Genomic DNA, 27979 nt, shown 5'->3' on the forward strand with positions numbered 1-27979 from the left:
CCATATTTATTGCATTGTCATGGAGATGGCACGGGCTCCGGAGCGGAGAGGATCTGTACAGGAGGGCGGACGTATTACATCTCAGCTGCTTAACCCTGGAGACACTGTGGTCCTCATGAGCACACGGCTGGTGGTAACTGCCCGCTTGGCTCTGCCGGGGGCAGCCTATCATACACACTACCACACTGCAGTCCCATCGCTCGCTCATAGTACAAAAAAGTCATTTACTGTTAACAAATAATAATAAAAAAAAAATATTAAAAATTAAGAAAAATTTCCCAAGTCTCCTGTTTATTTAACCTTCCATTCAACATTAAAAAAAGTGAAAAATCGCCCCACGAGCTCCATATATATGATATTACAGCATCCGTAACTACTACAGATGAGAGGAGCTGACGGTTCGGCCGCCTTTCCCGAACATATTTACTCAGAGACGATGCCTACAAAAAGTAAAATTCATCTAAAACCGCGACATCAGCAGAGAAATAAAAACTCTTCTCCCTCTGAGTAGCTGCGCTGGAGAAACAAGGGATTCCTTTACCTCAAATGAGTTTTTATTCACTGACACAGGGGGTCATTTACTAAGGGCCTGAATCGCGTTTTCTCAACGTGTTACCCAAATTTTTCCATTTTGCGCCAATTTCCCCTGAATTGCCCCGGGATTTTGGCGCACGCGATCGGATTGTGGCGCATCGGCGCCGACAGAAAATGGGGGCCGTGGCCGAACGAAAACCTAACGGATTCGGAGCATTTTAAAAAAAAAGTGTCGCTGGACATGCGCTTACCTGCACCCAGCAACAGATCGTGAACTCTGGCGGACTTCAGTGCAGCAGCGACACCTAGTGGACTTCGGAGGAACTACCTTAGTGAATCGCCAGAAGACCCAAATCCTCCGCAGAGAACGCGCCGCTAAATCACGAATGGACCGGGTAAGTAAATCTGCCCCATTGTGTCGCTCGCCTTATGTTATAGATCCACAACAATAAAGATGGTGAACTCCTGGGACCTGAGCGGGGAAGCGACACATTTATGGTTCTTAGTGAGCGCCAGATCTGGCGTTATACACGGGCAGAGCAGTTTTAGTGAAGTTTCTGACTTTCTCAGTAAATGAGCCCCTTTGTGTATGAAGATCTACGAGGAAGGAGACCCATAGTGACGGGTGTCAGGATCGGCTCACACCCCGGCTCCAGATTATGTGACACCTCCAGGCACTTCCCGGAGATTATCTGGATGGGTTGAGAAGGTTGACAATGAGCAGATCTGTTACTGTGAGAAATGTTTGTGAAATGTTGGGTTTTGTTTGAGCAGGTTCTGAAAGGTCCCTCCCTTCCTCCTTCCTCGTACGGTCCCTATATATATACATTCCATCTGATGGACTCCGCACCGTGGTCCTCATAGTGTGACATGTCTCCAGTGACCGTCCTCGTCCTCCTGATCACCACCTGCAGCCATGTGACCTCAGAGGAACCGGGAGCAGAACTTTATAACCCGGGTAAGAGAAGAGCTTTATCCATGGAGAAGACGATCTCTAGACTCGGGTTCTGCTCGGCTTCTGATGTCCCATCGTCTTGTTTGATAGATTCCATCATTTAGAAGGATCCTCTGGTATTGAAGGATGTCATGACTGCCCCAGCCAATCACTGGCCTCAATGATCACATGACCAGGAGCATGTGACAGGGTGATGCTGGGTCCAATCTTCAGTGCTGGTGCCCAGTCTGGATGATATACAGGGGACACATCCATAGTAGGAAGCAGGGAAATCTATAGTCTGTCATTCAAAAGCTGAGACACCTGCAGGAAGAACCAAGCCCCCGGACATCTTCATCAATGCATAGGTTATGACTCTTAGAAAGCAGCAGCATAACTACACCTCCTATTCATATTGTTTTTTCATTGTTCATTATAAAGAAACATAATAACAGCCTCTTGTACGTCCTCTTTTTATATTGTTTTTCCACCTAATAACATAATAATACGTAGTCCCCGTAGTGGTAATCGTCTGAGATCACAGATAAACCACACGATATAGAAACCAAGTCCCAACACACGGCAGACAACAGAACGTTATACTCTGCGTATAAACAGGGTTATATTCCTCTCTGATCAGCCAGAAAGCCGGGGACCTGTCCTGCTGATGTCGACTTCCCGACCTGTGGAAATAATACGACCCTGAGGTCAGAATGTCAGGAGGACGGACACTGCGAGGGCGCAAGGAAATGCTGCTACTCCGGGTGTAGGAGACGCTGCCTGCTCCCTCTACAAGGTGAGCGGGATCAAAATAATTTGAGGATTTTAGACACATGTATATATGTGTGTATGTATGTATGTATGTATGTATGTATGTTACCTCTGTATGTATGTATGTTATCTCTGTAAGGACAGTATGTATGTATGTTACCTCTGTATGTATGTATGTATATATGTATGTATGTATGTTACCTCTATAAGGACAGTATGTATGTATGTATGTATGTTACCTCTATAAGGACAGTATGTATGTATGTATGTATGTTACCTCTATAAGGACAGTATGTATGTATGTATGTATGTTACCTCTGTAAGGACAGTATGTATGTATGTATGTTACCTCTATAAGGACAGTATGTATGTATGTATGTATGTATGTATGTTACCTCTATAAGGACAGTATGTATGTATGTATGTATGTTACCTCTATAAGGACAGTATGTATGTATGTTACCTCTGTAAGGACAGTATGTATGTATGTATGTATGTTACCTCTGTATGTATGTATGTTACCTCTATAAGGACAGTATGTATGTATGTATGTTACCTCTGTATGTATGTATGTTACCTCTATAAGGACAGTATGTATGTATGTATGTATGTTACCTCTATAAGGACAGTATGTATGTATGTATGTATGTATGTTACCTCTATAAGGACAGTATGTATGTATGTATGTTACCTCAATAAGGACAGTATGTATGTATGTATGTATGTTACCTCTATAAGGACAGTATGTATGTATGTATGTATGTATGTATGTTACCTCTGTAAGGACAGTATGTATGTATGTTACCTCTATAAGGACAGTATGTATGTATGTATGTATGTTACCTCTATAAGGACAGTATGTATGTATGTATGTTACCTCTATAAGGACAGTATGTATGTATGTATGTATGTATGTATGTTACCTCTATAAGGACAGTATGTATGTATGTATGTATGTATGTATGTATGTATGTATGTTACCTCTGTAAGGACAGTATGTATGTAGGTTACCTCTGTATGTATGTATGTATATATGTATGTATGTATGTATGTATGTTACCTCTGTATGTATGTATGTTACCTCTGTAAGGACAGTATGTATGTATGTTACCTCTGTATGTATGTATGTATGTATGTATGTATGTTACCTCTGTATGTATGTATGTTACCTCTATAAGGACAGTATGTATGTATGTATGTATGTTACCTCTATAAGGACAGTATGTATGTATGTATGTATGTTACCTCTATAAGGACAGTATGTATGTATGTATGTATGTTACCTCTATAAGGACAGTATGTATGTATGTATGTATGTTACCTCTGTAAGGACAGTATGTATGTATGTTACCTCTGTATGTATGTATGTTACCTCTGTAAGGACAGTATGTATGTATGTTACCTCTATAAGGACAGTATGTATGTATGTATGTATGTTACCTCTATAAGGACAGTATGTATGTATGTATGTATGTTACCACTATAAGGACAGTATGTATGTATGTATGTATGTATGTTACCTCTATAAGGACAGTATGTATGTATGTATGTATGTTACCTCTGTAAGGACAGTATGTATGTATGTTACCTCTGTATGTATGTATGTATATATGTATGTATGTTACCTCTGTATGTATGTATGTTACCTCTGTAAGGACAGTATGTATGTATGTTACCTCTGTATGTATGTATGTATGTATGTATGTTACCTCTGTATGTATGTATGTTACCTCTATAAGGACAGTATGTATGTATGTATGTATGTTACCTCTGTATGTATGTATGTTACCTCTATAAGGACAGTATGTATGTATGTATGTATGTTACCTCTATAAGGACAGTATGTATGTATGTATGTTACCTCTGTAAGGACAGTATGTATGTATGTTACCTCTGTATGTATGTATGTTACCTCTGTAAGGACAGTATGTATGTATGTATGTATGTATGTTACCTCTGTATGTATGTATGTTACCTCTGTAAGGACAGTATGTATGTATGTATGTATGTTACCTCTGTGTGTATGTATGCATGTATGTTACCTCTGTAAGGACAGTATGTATGTATGTTACCTCTGTATGTATGTATGTATGTATGTTACCTCTGTAAGGACAGTATGTATGTATGTATGTTACCTCTGTAAGGACAGTATGTATGTATGTATGTTACCTCTGTATGTATGCATGTATGTTACCTCTGTAAGGACAGTATGTATGTATGTATGTTACCTCTGTATGTATGTATGTTACCTCTGTAAGGACAGTATGTATGTATGTATGTTACCTCTGTAAGGACTGTATGTATGTATGTATGTATGTATGTATGTTACCACTGTAAGGACAGTATGTATGTATATATGTTACCTCTGTAAGGACAATATGTATGTATGTATGTAACCTCTGTAAGGACTGTATGTATGTATGTATGTTACCTCTGTAAGGACAGTATGTATGTATGCATGTATGTATGTTACCGCTGTAAGGACAGTATGTATGTATGTATGTATGTATGTATGTTACCTCTGTAAGGACTGTATGTATATATGTGTGTATGTATGTATTTTACCTCTGTAAGGACAGTATGTATGTATGTATGTATGTTACCTCTGTAAGGACTGTATGTATATATGTGTGTATGTATGTATTTTACCTCTGTAAGGACAGTATGTATGTATGTATGTTACCTCTCTCTGTATGTATGTATGTATGTATGTTACCTCTGTATGTATGTATGTATGTATGTATGTTACCTCTGTAAGGACAGTATGTATGTATGTATGTATGTTACCTCTGTAAGGACAGTATGTATGTATGTATGTTACCTCTGTATGTATGTATGTATGTATGTATGTATGTTACCTCTGTAAGGACAGTATGTATGTATGTATGTTACCTCTGCAAGGACAGTAAGAATATAGGTATGTTACCTCTGTATGTATGTATGTATGTATGTATGTTACCTCTGTAAGGACAGTAAGAATATAGGTATGTTACCTCTGTATGTATGTATGTATGTATGTATGTATGTTACCTCTGCAAGGACAGTAAGAATATAGGTATGTTACCTCTGTATGTATGTATGTATGTATGTATGTATGTATGTTACCTCTGTATGTATATATGTTACCTATGTAAGGACAGTATGTATGTATGTTACCTCTGTAAGGACAGTATGTATGTATGTTACCTCTGTAAGGACAGTATGTATGTATGTATGTATGTATGTTACTTCTGTAAGGACAGTATGTATGTATGTATGTATGTTACCTCTGTAAGGACAGTATGTATGTATGTATGTATGTATGTTACTTCTGTAAGGACAGTATGTATGTGTGTTACCTCTGTATGTATGTATGTTACCTCTGTAAGGACAGTATGTATATATGTTACCTCTGTAAGGACAGTATGTATGTATGTATGTTACCTCTGTAAGGACAGTATGTATGTATGTATGTATATATGTGTGTATGTATGTATGTTACCTCTGTAAGGACAGTATGTATGTATGTTACCTCTGTATGTATGTATGTTACCTATGTAAGGACAGTATGTATGTATGTATGTTACCTCTCTCTGTATGTATGTATGTATGTATGTTACCTCTGTATGTATGTATGTATGTATGTATGTTACCTCTGTAAGGACAGTATGTATGTATGTATGTTACCTCTGTATGTATGTATGTTACCTCTGTAAGGACAGTATGTATGTATGTATGTTACCTCTGTTTGTATGTATGTATGTATGTATGTATGTTACCTCTGTATGTATGTATGTATGTATGTTACCTCTGTATGTATGTATGTTACCTCTGCAAGGACAGTATGTATATAGGTATGTTACCTCTGTATGTATGAATGTATGTATGTATGTTACCTCTGTATGTATGTATGTATGTATGTTACCTCTGTAAGGACAGTATGTATGTATGTGACCTCTGTAAGGACAGTATGTATGTATGTATGTATGTATGTTACCTCTGCAAGGACAGTATGTATGTATGTATGTATGTTACCTCTGTAAGGACAGTGTGTATGTATGTATGTATGTATGTATGTTACTTCTGTAAGGACAGTATGTATGTATGTTACCTCTGTATGTATGTATGTTACCTCTGCAAGGACAGTATGTATATAGGTATGTTACCTCTGTATGTATGTATGTATGTATGTATGTATGTTACCACTGTATGTATGTATGTATGTTACCTCTGTAAGGACAGTATGTATGTATGTGACCTCTGTAAGGACAGTATGTATGTATGTATGTATGTTACCTCTGTAAGGACAGTATGTATGTATGTTACCTCTGTATGTATGTATGTTACCTCTGCAAGGACAGTATGTATATAGGTATGTTACCTCTGTATGAATGTATGTATGTATGTATGTATGTTACCACTGTATGTATGTATGTATGTATGTTACCTCTGTAAGGACAGTATGTAAGTATGTTACCTCTGTAAGGACAGTATGTATGTATGTTACCTCTGTATGTATGTATGTATGTTACCTCTGTAAGGACAGTATGTGTGTATGTATGTATGTATGTTACTTCTGTAAGGACAGTATGAATGTATATTACCTCTGTATGTATGTATGTTGCCTCTGCAAGGACAGTATGTATATAGGTATGTTACCTCTGTATGTATGTATGTATGTATGTATGTATGTTACCTCTGTAAGGACAGTATGTATGTATGTGACCTCTGTAAGGACAGTATGTATGTATGTATGTATGTATGTTACCTCTGCAAGGACAGTATGTATGTGTGTTACCTCTGTATGTATGTATGTATGTATGTATGTATGTTACCTCTGTATGTATGTATGTTACCTCTGTATGTATGCATGTATGTTACCTCTGTAAGGACAGTATGTATGTATGTTACCTCTGTATGTATGTATGTATGTTATCTCTGTAAGGACAGTATGTATGTATGTATGTATGTTACCTCTGTAAGGACAGTATGTATGTATGTATGTTACCTCTGTAAGGACAATATGTATGTATGTATGTATGTATGTATGTATGTATGTTACCTCTGTAAGGACAGTGTGTATGTATGTTACCTCTGTATGTATGTATGTTACCTCTGTAAGGACAGTATGTATGTATGTATGTGACCTCTGTAAGGACAGTATGTATGTAAGTATGTTACCTCTGTAAGGACAGTATGTATGTATGTATGTATGTATGTATGTATGTTACTTCTGTAAGGACAGTATGTATGTATGTTACCTCTGTATGTATGTATGTTACCTCTGCAAGGACAGTATGTATATAGGTATGTTACCTCTGTATGCATGTATGTATGTGTGTTACCTCTGTGTGTATGTATGTATCTATGTTACCTCTGTAAGGACAGTATGTATGTATGTGACCTCTGTAAGGACAGTATGTATGTATGTTACCTCTGTATGTATGTATGTTACCTCTGTAAGGACAGTATGTATGTATGTATGTATGTATGTTACCTCTGTAAGGACAGTATGTATTTATGTTACCTCTGTAAGGACAATATGTATGTATGTATGTTATCTCTGTATGTATGTATGTTACCTCTGTAAGGACAGTATGTATGTATGTATGTATGTTACCTCCGTAAGGACAGTATGTATGTATGTATGTATGTATGTTACCTCTGTAAGGACAGTATGTATGTATGTTACCTCTGTATGTATGTATGTTACCTCTGTAAGGACAGTATGTATGTATGTATGTTATCTCTGTAAGGACAGAATGTATGTATGTATGTATGTATGTTACCTCTGTAAGGACAATATGTATGTATGTTACCTCTGTAAGGACAATATGTATGTATGTATGTTATCTCTGTAATGACAGTATGTATGCATGTATGTTACCTCTGTAAGGACAGTATTTATGTATGTATGTATGTATGTATGTATGTTAACTCTGTACGGACAGTATGTATGTATGTATGTTACCTCTGTAAGGACTGTATGTATGTATATATGTTACCTCTGTAAGGACAGTATGTATGTATGTATGTTACCTCTGTAAGGACAGTATGTATGTATATATGTTACCTCTGTAAGGACTGAATGTATGTATGTATGTATGTTACCTCTATAAGGACTGGATGTATGTATGTATGTATGTTACCTCTGTAAGGACAGTATGTATGTATGTATGTTACCTCTGTAAGGACTGAATGTATGTATGTATGTATGTATGTTACCTCTGTAAGGACAGTATGTATGTATCTATGTTACCTCTGTAAGGACTGAATGTATGTATGTATGTATGTTACCTCTGTAAGGACAGTATGTATGTATGTATGTATGTTACCTCTGTAAGGACAGTATGTATGTATGTATGTTACCTCTGTAAGGACAGTATGTATGTATGTATGTTACCTCGGTAAGGACTGTATGTATGTATATATGTTACCTCTGTAAGGACTGTATGTATATATGTTACATCTGTAAGGACTGTATGTATGTATGTATGTATGTTACCTCTGTAAGGACAGTATGTATATATGTTACATCTGTAAGGACTGTATGTATGTATATATGTTACATCTGTAAGGAAAGTATGAATGTATGTATGTTAACTCTGTAAGGACTGTATGTATGTTACCTCTGTAAGGAAAGTATGTATGTATGTATGTTACCTCTGTAAGGACAGTATGAATGTATGTATGTTACCTCTGTAAGGACAGTATGTATGTATGTATGTATGTATGTTACCTCTGTAAGGACTGTATGTATGTATGTGTGTATGTTACCTCTGTAAGGACAGTATGTATGTATGTATGTATGTATGTATGTATGTATGTATGTATGTTACCTCTGTAAGAACAGTATGTATGTATATATGTTACCTCTGTAAGGACTGTATGTATGTATGTTACCTCTGTAAGGACAGTATGAGTGTATGTATGTTACCTCTGTAAGGACAGTATGTATGTATATATGTTACCTCTGTAAGGACTGTATGTATGTATGTATGTTACCTCTGTAAGGACAGTATGTATGTATGTATGTTACCTCTGTAAGGACAGTATTTATGTATATATGTTACCTCTGTAAGGACAGTATTTATGTATGTATGTTACCTCTGTATGTATGTATGTTAACTCTGTACGGACAGTATGTATGTATGTATGTTACCTCTGTAAGGACTGTATGTATGTATATATGTTACCTCTGTAAGGACAGTATGTATGTATGTATGTTACCTCTGTAAGGACAGTATGTATGTATGTTACCTCTGTAAGGACTGAATGTATGTATGTATGTATGTTACCTCTGTAAGGACAGTATGTATGTATGTATGTTACCTCTGTAAGGACTGAATGTATGTATGTATGTATGTTACCTCTGTAAGCACAGTATGTATGTATGTATGTATGTTACCTCTGTAAGGACAGTATGTATGTATGTATGTTACCTCTGTAAGGACAGTATGTATGTATGTATGTATGTTACCTCGGTAAGGACTGTATGTATGTATATATGTTACCTCTGTAAGGACTGTATGTATATATGTTACATCTGTAAGGACTGTATGTATGTATGTATGTATGTTACCTCTGTAAGGACAGTATGTATGTATATATGTTACATCTGTAAGGATAGTATGTATGTATGTATGTTACCTCTGTAAGGAAAGTATGAATGTATGTATGTTACCTCTGTAAGGACTGTATGTATGTTACCTCTGTAAGGAAAGTATGTATGTATGTATGTTACCTCTGTAAGGACAGTATGTATGTATGTATGTATGTTACCTCTGTAAGGACAGTATGTATGTATGTATGTATGTTACCTCTGTAAGGACAGTATGTATGTATGTATGTTACCTCTGTAAGGACAGTATGTATGTGTGTATGTTACCTCTGTAAGGACAGTATGTATGTATGTATGTATGTATGTATGTTACCTCTGTAAGGACAGTATGTATGTATATATGTTACCTCTGTAAGGACTGTATGTATGTATGTTACCTCTGTAAGGAAAGTATGTATGTATGTATGTTACCTCTGTAAGGACTGTATGTATGTATGTTACCTCTGTAAGGACAGTATGAATGTATGTATGTTACCTCTGTAAGGACAGTATGTATGTATATATGTTACCTCTGTAAGGACTGTATGTATGTATATATGTTACTTCTTTAAGGACTGTATGTATGTATGTAAGTATGTTACCTCTGTAAGGACAGTATGTATGTATGTATGTTACCTCTGTAAGGACAGTATGTATGTATGTTACCTCTGTAAGGACAGTATGTATGTATATATGTTACCTCTGTAAGGACTGTATGTATGTATATATGTTACCTCTGTAAGGACTGTATGTATGTATGTATGTTACCTCTGTAAGGACAGTATGTATGTATGTTACCTCTGTAAGGACTGTATGTATGTATATATGTTACCTCTGTAAGGACAGTATGTATGTATGTTACCTCTGTAAGGACAGTATGTATGTATGTATGTTACGTCTGTAAGGACTGTATGTATGTATGTATGTTACCTCTGTAAGGACAGTATGTATATAGGTATGTTACCTTTGTATGTATGTATGTTACCTCTGTAAGGACAGTATGTATGTATGTTGACACCCCCAGGAAGAAGCGACAGCGAAACGTGCGTCGGGGTGCTGTGGTGGTGGTCAAGCCCTTTTCTTGCATTATGTCACGCCCGGGTGGGTAATATGGATTTGCATAATAACTGGCTTGAATACTTGATCATTACAGAGGTGATGTGTTTATGTTGACTTGTTTTGGACCACCACCACACTCTTTTTTGTGTTTTGTGGAATCTTTTAACTTTTTATTGTTGTCTTGATTGCTGTAATGTGTAAATAAAGATTGTTGATATTTTATTCCCAATAAGCAGCTTTCTGGTCTGTGATTGTGGATTAACTTTTTGTCCTATATACCTTCATTGGGATTATTGTTGTTGTTTTGGTGTTAGGATCCGTACAGGAACAGGGCCATCTGATTGGTATTCACTGTATATAGGTATGTTACCTCTGTAAGGACAGTATGTATGTTACCTCTGTAAGGACAGTATGTATGTATATATGTTACATCTGTAAGGATAGTATGTATGTATGTTACCTCTGTAAGGACAGTATGTATGTATATATGTTACATCTGTAAGGATAGTATGTATATATGTTACATCTGTAAGGATAGTATGTATGTATGTATGTTACCTCTGTAAGGAAAGTATGAATGTATGTATGTTACCTCTGTAAGGACAGTATGTATGTTACCTCTGTAAGGACAGTATGTATGTATGTATGTATGTATGTATGTTACCTCTGTAAGGACTGTATGTATGTATGTTACCTCTGTAAGGACAGTATGTATGTATGTATGTATGTATGTTACCTCTGTAAGGACAGTATGTATGTATGTATGTTACCTCTGTAAGGACAGTATGTATGTATGTTACCTTTATATGTATGTATGTTACCTCTGTAAGGACAGTATGTATGTATGTTACCTTTATATGTATGTATGTTACCTCTGTAAGGACAGTATGTATGTATGTTACCTTTATATGTATGTATGTTACCTCTGTAAGGACAGTATGTATGTATGTTACCTTTATATGTATGTATGTTACCTCTGTAAGGACAGTATGTATGTATGTATGTATGTATGTTACCTCTGTAAGGACTGTATGTATGTATGTTACCTCTGTAAGGACAGTATGTATGTATGTATGTATGTATGTTACCTCTGTAAGGACAGTATGTATGTATGTATGTTACCTCTGTAAGGACAGTATGTATGTATGTTACCTTTATATGTATGTATGTTACCTCTGTAAGGACAGTATGTATGTATGTTACCTTTATATGTATGTATGTTACCTCTGTAAGGACAGTATGTATGTAGGTATGTTACCTCTGTATGTATGTATGTTACCTCTTTAAGGACAATATGTATGTATGTATGTATGTTACCTGTGTAAGGACAGTATGTATGTATGTATGTATGTTACCTCTGTAAGGACAGTATGTATGTATGTATGTTACCTCTTTAAGGACAATATGTATGTATGTATGTATGTTACCTCTGTAAGGACTGTATGTATGTATGTATGTATGTTACCTCTGTAAGGACTGTATGTATGTATGTATGTTACCTCTGTAAGGACAGTATGTATGTATGTTACCTGTGTAAGGACAGTATGTATGTATGTATGTTACCTCTGTATGTATGTATGTATGTATGTTACCTCTGTATGTATGTATGTATGTATGTATGTATGTATGTTACCTCTGTATGTATGTATGTATGTATGTATGTTACCTCTGTATGTATGTATGTTACCTCTGTAAGGACAGTATGTATGTAGGTATGTTACCTCTGTATGTATGTATGTTACCTCTGTAAGGACAGTATGTATGTATGTATGTATGTTACCTCTGTAAGGACTGTATGTATGTATATATGTTACCTCTGTAAGGACAGTATGTATGTATGTATGTTACCTTTGAATGTATGTATGTTACCTCTGTAAGGACAGTATGTATGTATGTATGTATGTTACCTCTGTAAGGACAGTATGTATGTATGTATGTTACCTTTGTATGTATGTATGTTACCTCTGTTAGGACTGTATGTATGTATATATGTTACCTTTGTATGTATGTATGTTACCTCTGTAAGGACTGTATGTATGTATATATGTTACCTTTGTATGTATGTATGTTACCTGTGCTAGGACGGTGTCCTTGGTATATGGAGTGTGGTCTAAATTTTAGAAAAAAAATAAAAAAAATTGACAGATTTTTATGGAGGTAAAGAATATGACTAGTCTGCCTTCTACTCCTCCAGAATTGAGGGAATCCTGGTTGCGTGTGGAGCGCACAGGGACATTATAGCTTTATATCAATATTACCAGCAGGCACCACAGGGGGCACTATTGGAGGGCAGTATCATTACTAGTAGTGACTAGATTGAACAGTATTAGATAGAATAGCCCTTACTGGTAATGACTACAGGGGGGGGGGTTACAGGTAAAGGCATCACTAGATGAAAGCACAGGAGGCTGCATGGGAGAGAGAATTACTATTAGCGGTAGTGGATACAGGGAGCTGGGTCCTAGAGGATGACCTTTGATAGTTGTGATTTCTTGTGTCAGTTTTGAAGGACATTATGATGACTAGGGGTGGCTGGTGTAATATTTTAAGGAATAACAATGGCTAATTGTTACCAGAAGATTTTGCCTTGGACGGCTTAACCATCACTAGTAGTAACCACATTGGTGACTTTACTGGATTGGATTCCCATATCTACTGGAGGGGATTCCCATATCTATTGGAGGGGATTCCCATAACTACTGGTGGGGATTCCCATATCTACTGGAGGGGATTCCCATATCTACTGGTGGGGATTCCCATATCTACTGGTGGGGATTCCCATTTCTACTGGTGGGGATTCCCATTTCTACTGGTGGGGATTCCCATATCTACTGGTGGGGATTCCCATAACTACTGGTGGGGATTCCCATATCTACTGGTGGGGATTCCCATTTCTACTGGTGGGGATTCCCATATCTACTGGTGGGGATTCCCATTTCTACTGGTGGGGATTCCCATTTCTACTGGTGGGGATTCCCATTTCTACTGGTGGGGATTCCCATATCTACTGGTGGGGATTCCCATTTCTACTGGTGGGGATTCCCATTTCTACTGGTGGGGATTCCCATTTCTACTGGTGGGGATTCCCATATCTACTGGTGGGGATTCCCATATCTACTGGTGGGGATTCCCATATCTACTGGTGGGGATTCCCATATCTACTGGTTGGGATTCCCATTTCTACTGGTGGGGATTCCCATTTCTACTGGTGGGGATTCCCATATCTACTGGTGGGGATTCCCATAACTACTGGTGGGGATTCCCATTTCTACTGGTGGGGATTCCCATTTCTACTGTTGGGGATTCCCATTTCTACTGGTGGGGATTCCCATATCTATTGCAGAGGATTCACATATTTACTGGAGGGGATTCCCATATCTACTGGTGGGGATTCCCATATCTACTGGATAGGATTGCCATATCTACTGGAGGGGATTCCTATATCTATTGGTGGGGATTCCCATTTCTACTGGAGGGGATTCCTATATCTACTATAGGGGTTTCCCTTATCTACTGGATGGGATTCTTGTTTCTACTGGAGGGGATTTTGGTTTCTAATGGAGGGGATTCTTATATGTATTGGTGGGGGGGGGGGGGATTCCCATACCCATAATCACCTCATAACCACAGAAAAGTATTGAACTGCATGACCATCACCAGTGGAGGTAACTGGAAAATAATACAGACAATAATAATTACAGGTGGTGACCACAGGGGGCAGTATAGGATTAGATAATGTTTACCAGTGGTGATCACAGGTAATAACTTCTACAAAAATAATTGCCATCTGCTTTGTTATGTGTCTGCAGACAAGCTGAATCCCTGCCCGTACTTCAACCATTCGCAGTGTATACACATCAAACCTTCACCCTCAGACTGCCGCTCAGACGACCAGTGCCCGGGAACAGACCGCTGCTGCTGCTACTTCTGCCGTCACCAGTGCACCCCAACTGTGAAAGGTGAGGATCACTTGGTGATTGGTCTGTATTGAGAGTGGGAGAGGGTCCTGGGCAGCTGCAGCAGGGAGGTGTCTATCCCGGTAAGATTGGAAGAATACAGTGACATGAAATTTGTGCCCCTCTTATATTGTACATATTCGATATACAGTTCATATGAGTCAAAGTATAGAGCTAATTCCTGAGCTTACATGAAGTGTACGAATACACCTCCACCTCCACCTCCTAGTACAACGCATCCCTGTAACCATTCTCTAATGTCTAATGGACATGCTCCTTACGTGTAGAACGGCCTCTCTGTCCCGTAGAGTTCCATGGATGTATCGGCCGCCATCTTGGTTGATGGAATATGTAAGGATATACAGTGCATGACCTCCTGGCGCCAACTTAGATTTGGACATCAGAGTAGTTCTCCGCCTAGTTCTAGGCCGTTTACTTGTCCTCCTTCCTCTCTTCCTAGTACTATGAGTTGTGTTCATGATATGGCAAGGATGATGCTCAAAGAACAACGAAGGTTGTCAGCAACAAGGTGCAGGGGTGCATAGCGATCCAGGAAAACTGGGTGACAGAAAGAAGGGAAGAGGCAAGAGATGTAGGGAGGTGTGTAAAGTGCAGATTAGGGCATGTTGTAGAGTTGGACTGGCCTCACAGATTACGGTTGGGTTATATGCTGCTAGTGGGTCTATTTCTTGGGGTTCACAGAGGGCCGACCACAGAATCAATTCATCTGATGATTCCATGGATCCCATTTTTCAGGGAGCTGCTCCAGGGTCACAAACTTCTCGACATGAAGGTCTATCATCACAAGGGAGAAAACATCCACCGAGTCCTAAAATAGGGAAGACAATACAAGAGGGAACGTCTGCTGATACATTGCAGCCCATCCTATACAGACAGACCCCCACCCAGATATTTACTGGGGGGACACATTACTATTAGACAGGACTCCAGGACACTAGAAACAAGCCGGGTCTGGGATACGTGTGTGAATTAAGACTCAAACCTGGAGGGCAATGTTGTAAACATGAGGAAACAACCAAGATATGGAGGCATTTTCCATGCCATCATTTAGTGTGGGATTTCCTTTGGCCGGGGCTACGCTGAATGGTAATAGTGACCTGTCCCTTCCCATGGGCCACACAATAGTCAGGTTTCTATGGTTTTATTCGGCAGGGATCAGTCTAACGTCAGACAGTGAGGGACATGTCACCACCTCTCGGAGGGTGTGATACATTGTATAGCGCGATGACTGTAAGAAGCTGCTCCCTGTCCCATGACTAGTTAAGGTAAATTTGCATATGACTTCTCTGAGATCTTATGCTGCATATACAGTTCCCTTTATAGGGAGTGTGCCACAAATGTAAGTCCCTATGTAAAGGTTCTTCTTCTTTTACTCATTGGAACTGTAAAAAGATCACCAAATGTAAGTACAAGCTCTGATTGGCGCCCCCTGCTGTTAACCCAATCTGGGACTCTGTGTGACCATGCGGGGCGGCTGTGCGGGTCAGGCACGTGCAGTTTGGCCAGATCTGCCTCTGTGTAGTTATATAAAGGGTTATAAGACAATCGCTTCCATTCAGCTCGTCTACTGTGCTGAAAGTCTCCGGTGGCCAGTTGGAAGAAGCTGACGCTGCCGTCTTGTCCATACATGACCAAAGATTTTTCTTTTCGTACAAATCTTTTTTAATTAATTTTTTTCCAAAATTTCGATGTCAAAAACACTGGATAATACAAAGACAACTTACAAAGATACATACAAATAGAGCCACACAGGCTGGACATTACCACAGAGAGGTCCCAAGAGGAGAGGACTATAGGCATGTAAAAAATAATCTGGTGGTCAACAAAGGATCTGGATCAAGAATACAAATTCAGAAACAAATACAATAAGTGTAAACGGTCGTAAACTTTGGGGCCATGGGTGCTTTCTAGGCTAAAACAGAGGTATTTAGGTGAAAAGTAATGACAATCGGGATAGAGGGTGTGTAAAGGTGGGGCACAGAATGGCTCCACCGTGAGGGAACAAGATTGAGGAGAATTTTGTCATTAAATGGAGGAGCATGGGGGCATAAACTATGAATGATTCAGTCCAGAGTCTTTAGTCTTTAGTCGTTGGATTTGTTCCCAATCCCCACATCAATGTATATAGGAGCCTCTATAACTCAAAAAATTATCCAAAATAGTGGTGCGCCTTTTCGTCAAATACCAACAAGTGTCCGACTTATAGAACGTCTCCTACCAAGTGATACATCTCGAAGGTCCCAAACATTTGTGAAGAATCTGCTTAATGTAGGATTCAGGAAAGCTGGAGTTTGGCTCCTTTTCCCAGGCTCGGAAAAAGTTTGGCAGAGTTGTGGAAAGTTCTGGAGTCATGAGCTTATTGGTCCACATTTATTAAAGTGTTCTTGCACCAGTTTTCTGTCTGACTTTACACTGAAAGGAAGGAACACCTTTAATTTGTGAAGGTGGCTGCTCTGGAAAGGGTCCCGGTCCCATAAGTAATCAGATAGAGGGGGTCATTTACTAAGGGTCCGATTCGAGTTTACCCGACGTGTTACCCGAATATTTTCGATTTGCGCCGATTTCCCCAGAATTGCCCCGGGATTTTGGCGCACGCAATTGGATTGTGGCGCATCGGTGCCGGCATGCACGCGACGGAAATTGGGGGGCGTGGCCAAACGAAAACCCGACAGATTCGGAAAAACCGCCGCATTTAAAAAAAAAAATCTGTCGCGGAGCTTGCACTTACCTTCACTCTGCCCAGCTCGGTGAACTCCAGCGCGTTCCGATGCTTTTCAGCGCAGCAGCGACACCGGCCGAACCTGAATCCAGCGCAGAGAACGTGCCGCTGGATCGCGAATGGACCGAGAAAGTAAATCTGCCCCATAGAGTCCAGTTACACTGGGGTTTTCTTTGCAAGGTGAAATTTTATTTAGCAAACAAATATAAGCGTGCTGGTTGTGAAATTTGGGGCATATCCCGACCTTCATCAAACACTTTAATATAGAATCATATGGCACATTAGCATCAGAGTTCAGGTAATAGAATGGGGCTTATTTACTAAGGGTCCGTGGATTGCATTTTCATCGGACTTCCCGGCGTTTTGGGGATTTGCGGCGCTGGGACAGATTTTTAAAAGGGGATTGTGTCGATCGGATTTTGGCGCAGCTGTGCTGCTTCCATGTGACATAAATTGGGGGGCGGGCTGTCGGACGATCTGCCGGATTTAACTCTCAAATTGGGTCACAAGACAATGAACTTACATGCACCAGGAAGAAGAAGGTGAACTCCGGGGACCTGAGCGGGGAAGCGACACATGCAGGATATCGGGTGCACGATCTTAGTGACTCCCCGCACAGCGCATTATACACGGACAATGCACTTACATGCACCAGGAAGAAGAAGGTGAACTCCGGGGACCTGAGCGGGGAAGCGACACATGCAGGATATCGGGTGCAGGATCTTAGTGACTCCTCTCACAGCGCATTATACACGGACAATGCACTTACATGCACCAGGAAGAAGAAGGTGAACTCCAGGGACCTGAGCGGGGAAGCGACACATGCAGGATATCGGGTGCACGATCTTAGTGACTCCCCGCACAGCGCATTATACACGGACAATGCACCTACATGCACCAGGAAGAAGAAGCTGAACTCCGGGGGACCTGAGCGGGGAAGAGACACATGCAGGATATCGAGTGCAGGATCTTAGTGACTCGCCGCACAGCGCATTATACACAGACAGTGCACTTACATGCACCAGGAAGAAGAAGGTGAACACCGAGGACCTGAGCGGGGAAGCGACACATGCAGGATATCTAGCGCAGGATCTTAGTGACTCCCTGCACAGCACATTATACACGGACAATGCACTTACATGCACCAGGAAGAAGAAGGTGAACTCCGGGGACCTGAGCGGGGAAGCCACACATGCAGGATATCGGGCGCACGATCTTAGTGACTCCCTGCACAGCACATTATACACGGACAATGCACTTACATGCACCAGGAAGAAGAAGGTGAACTCCAGGGACCTGAGCGGGGAAGCGACACATGCAGGATATCGGGGGCAGGATCTTACTGACTCCCCGCACAGCGCATTATACATGGACAATGCACTTACATGCACCAGGAAGAAGAAGGTGAACTCCAGGGACCTGAGCAGGGAAGCGACACATGCAGGATATCAGGCACAGGATCTTATTGACTCCCCGCACAGTGCATTATACACGGACAATGCACTTACATGCACCAGGAAGAAGAAGGTGAACTCCGGGGACCTGAGCGGGGAAGTGACACATGCAGGATATCGGGGGCAGGATCTTAGTGACTCCAGCACAGCGCATTATACACGGACAATGCACTTTCTGTGAACTCCTCGGACCGGTAAGTGAATGTGTAATAGCCCCTGTGTATAAATTAACTTACCAATGTGGTCTATCGTTAGAGGTGATTGTTGGGCCCATTTTGCGGGGAGTAATAGCTGCAGTAAATAGACCTCTGAGTATTGCTGGAAGGTTCCACGGATGTGATCTTCCCTGTGGACAGCGATGGCTCAGGCCAAGTTGTTAGATGTCTGTTCCATAATGATGTTCTCCAGTCTCAGAGACCTCTCTGCTTCTTGTAGTGAAGTCTGGTCAGTGCCCGGCACCATTGAAAAAATGTTTTGGAATTGTTTCTACACCAAAATGCAAAAGTGATGGCGACTGCCCTGGGAACAAGAAGTGCTGCGACCAGTGTGGAGTGAAGTGCGTGACACCAGAAAAAGGTAAAAGCCACAAACAGGGGGCTCATGAATAACCGGCCATGTTCAACCAGACGCACAGAGTTCCACATCCATTAGATCATGGATGGACAAGGCCCTGGTATGTGGAGGGTGAGTCTCAGGGCCCAGAGGGAGACATGAAAGTAATCCAATGGTCCAGCCAGGTTCCAAGGTGTATTCAAATTTTATTCAATGATATCAAAAAACATCCACAGTGTGGATTCCCTCCACCAACGCGTTTCCGACGGCTTAACCGTCCTTAATCATGGTCTCAAGAGAGGGAGACATACATGCACCTGCTTGGCTCTGACTTCTCCTAAAATCTCTTGCTTGATACAGAACAGAAAGTGTTTATTATTCTCCTCTCTTGGGTCTTTTGATTCTCTGCAGTTTGATATCCATTTTAGCCTCCAATTCTCTTGTAAGTAAGATACAAGGGGCGTGGGAGAGGTGTCTACATATCATTACAACCCAGTCGCCAATAATGTAGCTAACTACAAGGGGGACCAAGCTGTATTATTCCCAGCCGGGGGCCATGTGTGGTTGTACATAGAGATGTTATGTCCTGTAATCTGTGCCGGCAGAACACCCTGGAGTATGTCCCACCAGTCTGGAGAACTTGTCCTGCATCTTCCTCAATAAGACTCTCTGTAACCGAGACTCTGACTGTCCAAAGGATCAGAAGTGCTGCCTGTCCGGTGATGTCTTACGGTGCCAGGTGGTGAATAATGGTAAATATGACTTTCTCTGAATTACATTCACGTATTAGTGCTGAAGTTTAGATTAAGCTCAGAGAGTTATTTTCTGTTAGCAGCTGCACATACGTGCACCAGAAGTCAGCATGAGAGAATCCCAATATTGTAATGGGCTATCAGTCCCTCTCCAGAGTCTTGTAGGCAAAACTATGGACAGAAAGACAAATCACAACTATAATCATATCCCCCTCCCTCTGTATAGAAGATCTGCTACAAGAACTGCCCCTTAAATGGGTAGGAGACATTAGCAGAAGAACTGTGGCTAATATCCATGGCTGCCTTGTAGAAGATGTCACGGGTGCTGCAGCGACCCACCTCTCGGGTTGAAGGCTCACCCGTGCCCCCCCTCACCCCGACTCACCTGTCCGTGTTCCTGTGTCCGCTCCAGCGGTCAAACACACATGACCCAGCCTCCTAGGGTGCACGGCCGTCAGCTCCCGGAACATTAAAGGGCCAGCGCACCATTGATTGGCACTGGCCATTCCCAGAATCCCTTGTAACCCAGTCTCTCCCTGCACACCCTGCCGGATCTTTGTGCCTAGTGCCTTTCAGAAAGCTTTGTCTGTGATGCACTGTGCTCGTCCAGTGGGTCCATTACCTCTGATCCTGACAGAAGGCACAAGGATCATAATTATCAGCCTGTGTTCGGGAGGCACCGGGCATCTTCTCATGGGCGATTCTAGCTGTCACCTCTAGCGCTGTGTTACCTTTCCTGGTCGCCACATTCTGATGGGCTCTATGTGCACTCGTATCTGTTGAAATGAATGAAGGGTTTTTTTAATAAATGTATCAATAAAATATAATAACACCCACATGACATATGAATATAGAGAATTAAGAAAGTAATATACTAAATCTGCTTACGAAAGGTATTCCTCCTTAAAATGTCTGCTCAAACTGATCTCCTGTGCACATATGTATATCATTTTCTCTTGACTTTGAGGTCTAAACTTCTTCTAAGAAGCAAGAATTCCTTCGCCTAGATAATAATTTTGCCTGTAATTACTAACCTCATTGTATGACCCCCCCCCCCCCCCAGCACTCCCCCATACTCTTCAGGGACGCCTCCAGGATGCCAAATTCAGCAATCAATTAGGATTTGGAAAACTGGGTCTTTAGAGTGATGCTGCCACCAATGGATCGTTATAAAGGATGATAATGATGTCTTCTCTCAGCCTACAAGTAAAAAGTCTTTGTACACACATAGAACAAACACTAGTCAAGAGTCCGTCCACACAGGGTTAAATAACTAAGAAAACACATATATGTATTGAATATTGTTTAGAAGTTAATTATCAATGAAAAAAGTCCAAACCCTCTGAGGTCTGAGCAGTCTGCTGGCCATGGAGCGCTAGACATTGGAGTATGTGGTCATCTATTTCAGAAAAGTCCGGATCTTGCCCCATTCCAGTAACACGATGCAAGACTCCTCTTCCTAAACCTCTATGTACCTCTGACAGAGACTGTCCTGGAGACAAGAAGTGCTGCAGCCCAGAGTGCCAGCGGAAGTGCACAGACCCATTACAAGTGAGTGAAAGTCTGACGCATTAGAAAAGTGCTTCTCGGCGCCGGTTACTTACCAATCGGTGGATCCGTAGAAATCATCTTTGATAATGCCTAGATAAATGTTGTTTTAAACTAAGGCTGATCACAGCCCGGTCTGCCGGAAAAGAGTTGAGGCCCATGTCATTACATAATTATGCACGCCTCCTGCATGGGCGAGGCGGCATTCGTAGAAGCAGTGCTTCTTCCCTCCTCCTCCTCCTCCTCCGTCCCATTCCTCAATACAAATGTTGGCTCGCACATTGTCACGGGTGCTCCCGGGACCCATGTCTCGGTGCACATGTGCCCCTCGGTGTGCCCCAGCGCCCCGCAGTCCTTACTCACCCATCCTTGTTCCTGTCTCCGGTCGGGTGGCCATGTGCATCCCTGTCCCTTAGGGCGAGCGCACGTTGGCTTCAGAAGATTTAAAGGGCTGGTGCAACATTAATTGGCTCTGGCCACTTCCCAGAATCCTTTATATTCCATCCTCTCCTAGCACACCCTTCCAGATCTTCGTGCCTAGTGCCGTAGAAAAAGCTCTGTTCCTATGCCCTTTACTGTTAGTGTGATTTCCTGTTGTGACCCCGGTTCTGTTCCTGACTTCGCTCCTCTGCTGCCTGTCGTGACCTGTTGCTATTTCCCCAACTCTGATCCCTTGCTGCCCATCCTGACCTCCTGCCTGTCTCTGACTACGATACTGTTTAATGTCTGTGTACCTCGCCTTGGCTGCCACCACAGACAAAGTCACTCCTGTGGAACGACCTGGTGGTACCAGGCCGCAACAAGTCCAACCCGCGGGCTCTGGCGAAAACCGAGTGCCACTTGGATTCTGGTCCCAGGTGTCGGCTTACGTCATCATCCGCGGTGGTCCATTGGGTCCACTACCCCTGGAGCCTGACACCCATGGATAATTCATGTCAAATAATTATGTGATCAGCCTTAGTTTAAAACATCATTTATCACCGGAGTGGTTCCCCTACTAGGACTGTGAAATATATGATCCCCATTAATTCACCGAAGTAATTCCAAAGTGGTTGCTTTCCTTTAAGAGTTCTAAAAAACCAATCCCAATGGGGAAACCATCAGTAACCACATGTACACTTCCTAATTCCTAGAGGGGCTGCATGAACAAAACAAACATTCATGACCAATCTTACCACTAGGGGGATAACATAAGGTGCAGCCAGATACATCAAGAGGCTCCGGCCTGCGCAGGTCCTACCCGGCATAGAACTAAACACAGCCAGCAACTCGTCACGTATGAAAAGTCAACGGCTGCTGCAAATGCGCCCCTCACCGGCCCATTTCACGGCCGACCACGCCCCCTTTTCTGTTCGTCCACCCCTCCCCCTTTAGACCCCTCTATGCCCCCATGGTATGGAGGGGGCATCTAACTGAAAATAATAATAATGTAAGATTATTCCAGGGCTTATACGCCGGTGTCTAGGCTCAGAAGTCCTGATAAATTCCCCCGTGGGTCTTCAGTATCAGATTGGTGGGAGTCCTGCCCCTGGTTCTTCCACTTAGCAGTGGATTGTGCTGTGTCCTGTGCTGTGGTCTGACCCTAATTAGCAGATTGGTTCTCATTTACATGAATAGGAGCTGAACTATGAAATGCTGCGGCTTCCAGTTTTCTTATTTGCATATTTCCCAGTATCCCTTAGTGGAGCATCAATGGCTATAAGTCTCCACACGCCTATAAAGTGACCTTAAATGGCAAAGTGTCAGTAAGTAGACCTCTTACTTCCTGACCCTAGTCATTGGCCTCTCACTCATCCCAACTGAAGAGATGCAACCGGGGTGAAACAGGGCTGTTCCCTCAGGATTAGATATCCCGTATCATGCCATTAGGCTTCTTTACAGTCATGCTTGATGTTAAGGGGGCTGCATTACAAAGTAGCAAAAAAAAGGCATTGCTTTCCTTGTACCACCCTGCAAAACATGTTTGCATATCTCCCAGAATCCCCTTGTGGAGCATCAATGGCTATAAGTCTCTACATGACTATAAGGCAGCCTTAATGAGCAAAGTCTCTGTAAGGAGAACTCTTACTTCCTGATCCTGCTCTTTCTATCATGAATGCCTTATTGTAAAGATATTGTAGCCTGTAAAGCCCCTTTAAGAATGTCATGTGTTTTATAAGACACAGCATTGTCATGGCCATAGGAGCCCTTTAATTTGCCAGTAAAATATACTTTTTGTTGCCACATTTTTTGGTACATATATAATGTTTTGTATTAGGCAGAGACTAAACCCCCCGCTGTCCCTGCCTACTTCTCCGGCACAACCTAGGCAGCAGATAGACAACTAGTCAAAGTGTCAGACACAGAGACAGAGAATAGACAATACAAATAGAGAGGAATTGTTACCAAATATGGGTCAAAACTAAGAATACAAATCAGTACTCAAAATTTCTTGGTAAAATGGATGGTCAGAAAACAGGCAAAGGGTCAGGATAGCAGAATACAGCACGACAGGATAACACAGGACGCTGCTCAGTACAAAGACTAAAGCTGCCAAAGCACTGATCCAATACTAATATAATATAATAATCAGTATTTATATATCGCCATCAAATTACACAGCGCTGTACAAATCACAGGGGACGTATACACATATAATATTACATTACAGAATAACAGTCATAGGAGGGAGGGCCCTGATCACAAGAGCTTACAGTCTATGAGGATGAGGGGGGGTGACACAAGAGCTTACAGTCTATGAGGATGAGGAGGTGACACAAGAGCTTACAGTCTATGAGGATGAGGGGGTGACACAAGAGCTTACAGTCTATGAGGATGAGGGGGTGACACAAGAGCTTACAGTCTATGAGGATGAGGGGGGACACAAGAGCTTACAGTCTATGAGGATGAGGGGGTGACACAAGAGCTTACAGTCTATGAGGATGAGGGGGTGACACAAGAGCTTACAGTCTATGAGGATGAGGGGGGTGACACAAGAGCTTACAGTCTATGAGGATGAGGGGGTGACACAGGAGCTTACAGTGTATGAGGATGAGGGGGACACAAGAGCTTACAGTCTATGAGGATGAGGGGGTGACACAAGAGCTTACAGTCTATGAGGGGGTGACACAAGAGCTTACAGTCTATGAGGATGAGGGGGGGGGGACACAAGAGCTTACAGTCTATGAGGATGAGGGGGTGACACAAGAGCTTACAGTCTATGGGGATGAGGGAGTGACACAAGAGCTTACAGTCTATGAGGATGAGGGAGGACACAAGAGCTTACAGTCTATGAGGATGAGGGAGGACACAAGAGCTTACAGTCTTTGAGAATGAGGGGGGGGACACAAGAGCTTACAGTCTATGAGGATGAGGGGGGGACACAAGAGCTTACAGTCTATGAGGATGAGGGGAGGACACAAGAGCTTACAGTCTATGAGGATGAGGGGAGGACACAAGAGCTTACAGTCTATGAGGATGAGGGGAGGACACAAGAGCTTACAGTCTATGAGGATGAGGGGGTGACACAAGAGCTTACAGTCTATGAGGATGAGGGGAGGACACAAGAGCTTACAGTCTATGAGGATGAGGGGGGGGGGGACACAAGAGCTTACAGTCTATGAGGATGAGGGGAGGACACAAGAGCTTACAGTCTATGAGGATGAGGGGGGGGACACAAGAGCTTACAGTCTATGAGGATGATGGGGGACACAAGGGCTTACAGTCTATGAGGATGAGGGGTGACACAAGAGCTTACAGTCTATGAGGATGAGGGGGTGACACAAGAGCTTACAGTCTATGAGGATGAGGGGGTGACACAAGAGCTTACAGTCTATGAGGATGAGGAGGTGACACAAGAGCTTACAGTCTATGAGGATGAGGGGGTGACACAGGAGCTTACAGTCTATGAGGAAGGACACAAGAGCTTACAGTCAATGAGGATGAGGGGGGACACAAGAGCTTACAGTCTATGAGGATGAGGGGGAGACACAAGAGCTTACAGTCTATGAGGATGAGGGGAGGACACAGGAGCTTACAGTCTATGAGGATGAGGGGGGACACAAGAGCTTACAGTCTATGAGGATGAGGATGTGACACAAGAGCTTACAGTCTATGAGGATGAGGGGGGGAGACACAGGAGCTTACAGTCTATGAGGATGAGGGGGACACAAGAGCTTACAGTCTATGAGGATGAGGGGGACACAAGAGCTTACAGTCTATGAGGATGAGGGGGTGACACAAGAGCTTACAGTCTATGAGGATGAGGGGGACACAAGAGCTTACAGTCTATGAGGATGAGGGGGTGACACAAGAGCTTACAGTCTATGAGGATGAGGGGGACACAAGAGCTTACAGTCTATGAGGATGAGGGGGGGCACAAAAGCTTACAGTCTATGAGGATGAAGGTGGGCACAAGAGCTTAGAGTCTATGAGGATGAGGGGGACACAAGAGCTTACAGTCTATGAGGATGAGGGGGGTGACACAAGAGCTTACAGTCTATGAGGATGAGGGGGTGACACAAGAGCTTACAGTCTATGAGGATGAGGGGTGACACAAGAGCTTACAGTCTATGAGGATGAGGGGGACACAAGAGCTTACAGTCTATGAGGATGAGGGGGAGACACAAGAGCTTACAGTCTATGAGGATGAGGGGTGACACAAGAGCTTATAGTCTATGAGGATGAGGGGGAGACACAAGAGCTTACAATCTATGAGGATGAGGGAGACACAAGAGCTTACAGTCTATGAGGATGAGGTGGGGCACAAGAGCTTACAGTCTATGAGGATGAGGGGGGGGACACAAGAGCTTACAGTCTATGAGGATGAGGGGAGGACACAAGAGCTTACAGTCTATGAGGATGAGGGGGGACACAAGAGCTTACAGTCTATGAGGATGAGGGGTGACACAAGAGCTTACAGTCTATGAGGATGAAGGGGTGACACAAGAGCTTACAGTCTATGAGGATGAGGGGGTGACACAAGAGCTTACAGTCTATGAGGATGAGGGGGGGCACAAGAGCTTACAGTCTATGAGGGTGAGGGGGTGACACAAGAGCTTACAGTCTATGAGGATGAGGGGGTGACACAAGAGCTTACAGTCTATGAGGATGAGGAGGGACACAAGAGCTTACAGTCTATGAGGATGAGGGGAGGACACAAGAGCTTACAGTCTATGAGGATGAGGGGGTGACACAAGAGCTTACAGTCTATGAGAATGAGGGGGGACACAAGAGCTTACAGTCTATGAGGATGAGGAGGGACACAAGAGCTTACAGTCTATGAGGATGAGGGGAGGACACAAGAGCTTACAGTCTATGAGGATGAGGGGGTGACACAAGAGCTTACAGTCTATGAGAATGAGGGGGGACACAAGAGCTTACAGTCTATGCGGATGAGGGTCGGGGCACAAGAGCTTACAGTCTATGCGGATGAGGGTCGGGGCACAAGGGTGTTAGATCCACAGAAATGTATGCAAGAAATTAAAGCCCCAGTCCTGAAGATGATTGAATCAGTTCTGTGACATAAGACAGGGCATCAATGAGAGTGGGCAGAGCATCTGTCAATCAAAGTGAGGTAAGCAGAGCCTGGTATACAGGGGGAGCCATCCAGGCTGCTAAACCAGTGCATCCACAGGGGGTGCTACCGGTGCTACAGGGGGACATTAACATATTTGGGTTGGATTGTAAAAATCCATTTAAATGAACCTTTGACCTCTCCTAACTTACTTTTCTCCCTTCCTCCACTGCATAGATGTCAGAACGGAAACAGTGTCCCCGGGATAACGCCTTAATCCAGTGTCCAGTTCCATCCCCCGAGCCTGAGTGCAGCAGTGATGCCAAATGTGGGCCCAATCAGAAGTGCTGTGACATTGGCTGCAGAGTCTCTTGCGTGGAGATGTGAGATCTTCCTTCTCTGCAGAAGAGATGCTACGAAGAGAAAACTGCGGTCCTCGCTGTATAATGTGACATGTAATAACTCTGACTCATAAAACCCTTTATATACTAAAGACTTTATAAACCCCTGGTAAATATCCCATATGTCACTGACGCGTTTCAAGCCTGTACAGATCTATTCTGATTCTTAAACATATGGAGAAAAAAATAAAGACTCTGAACTTGA

General features: G+C 42.2%; 1 protein-coding gene across 1 annotated transcript; it reads left to right on the forward strand.

Moving 5' to 3' along the window:
* Positions 1–1384: 1384 nt before the first annotated feature.
* On the forward strand, positions 1385–27979 carry LOC140108398 (uncharacterized). The gene is made up of 7 exons (XM_072131712.1): positions 1385–1492; positions 2109–2264; positions 14687–14836; positions 19463–19603; positions 20185–20331; positions 21740–21882; positions 27611–27979. The coding sequence occupies exons 1-7, from the start codon at positions 1405–1407 to the stop codon at positions 27758–27760; spliced, it is 975 nt and encodes a 324-aa protein (XP_071987813.1). The 5' UTR covers positions 1385–1404; the 3' UTR covers positions 27761–27979.

The sequence above is a fragment of the Engystomops pustulosus genome, unplaced genomic scaffold (assembly GCF_040894005.1).
Source record: "Engystomops pustulosus unplaced genomic scaffold, aEngPut4.maternal MAT_SCAFFOLD_125, whole genome shotgun sequence".
NCBI lineage: Eukaryota > Metazoa > Chordata > Amphibia > Anura > Leptodactylidae > Engystomops > Engystomops pustulosus.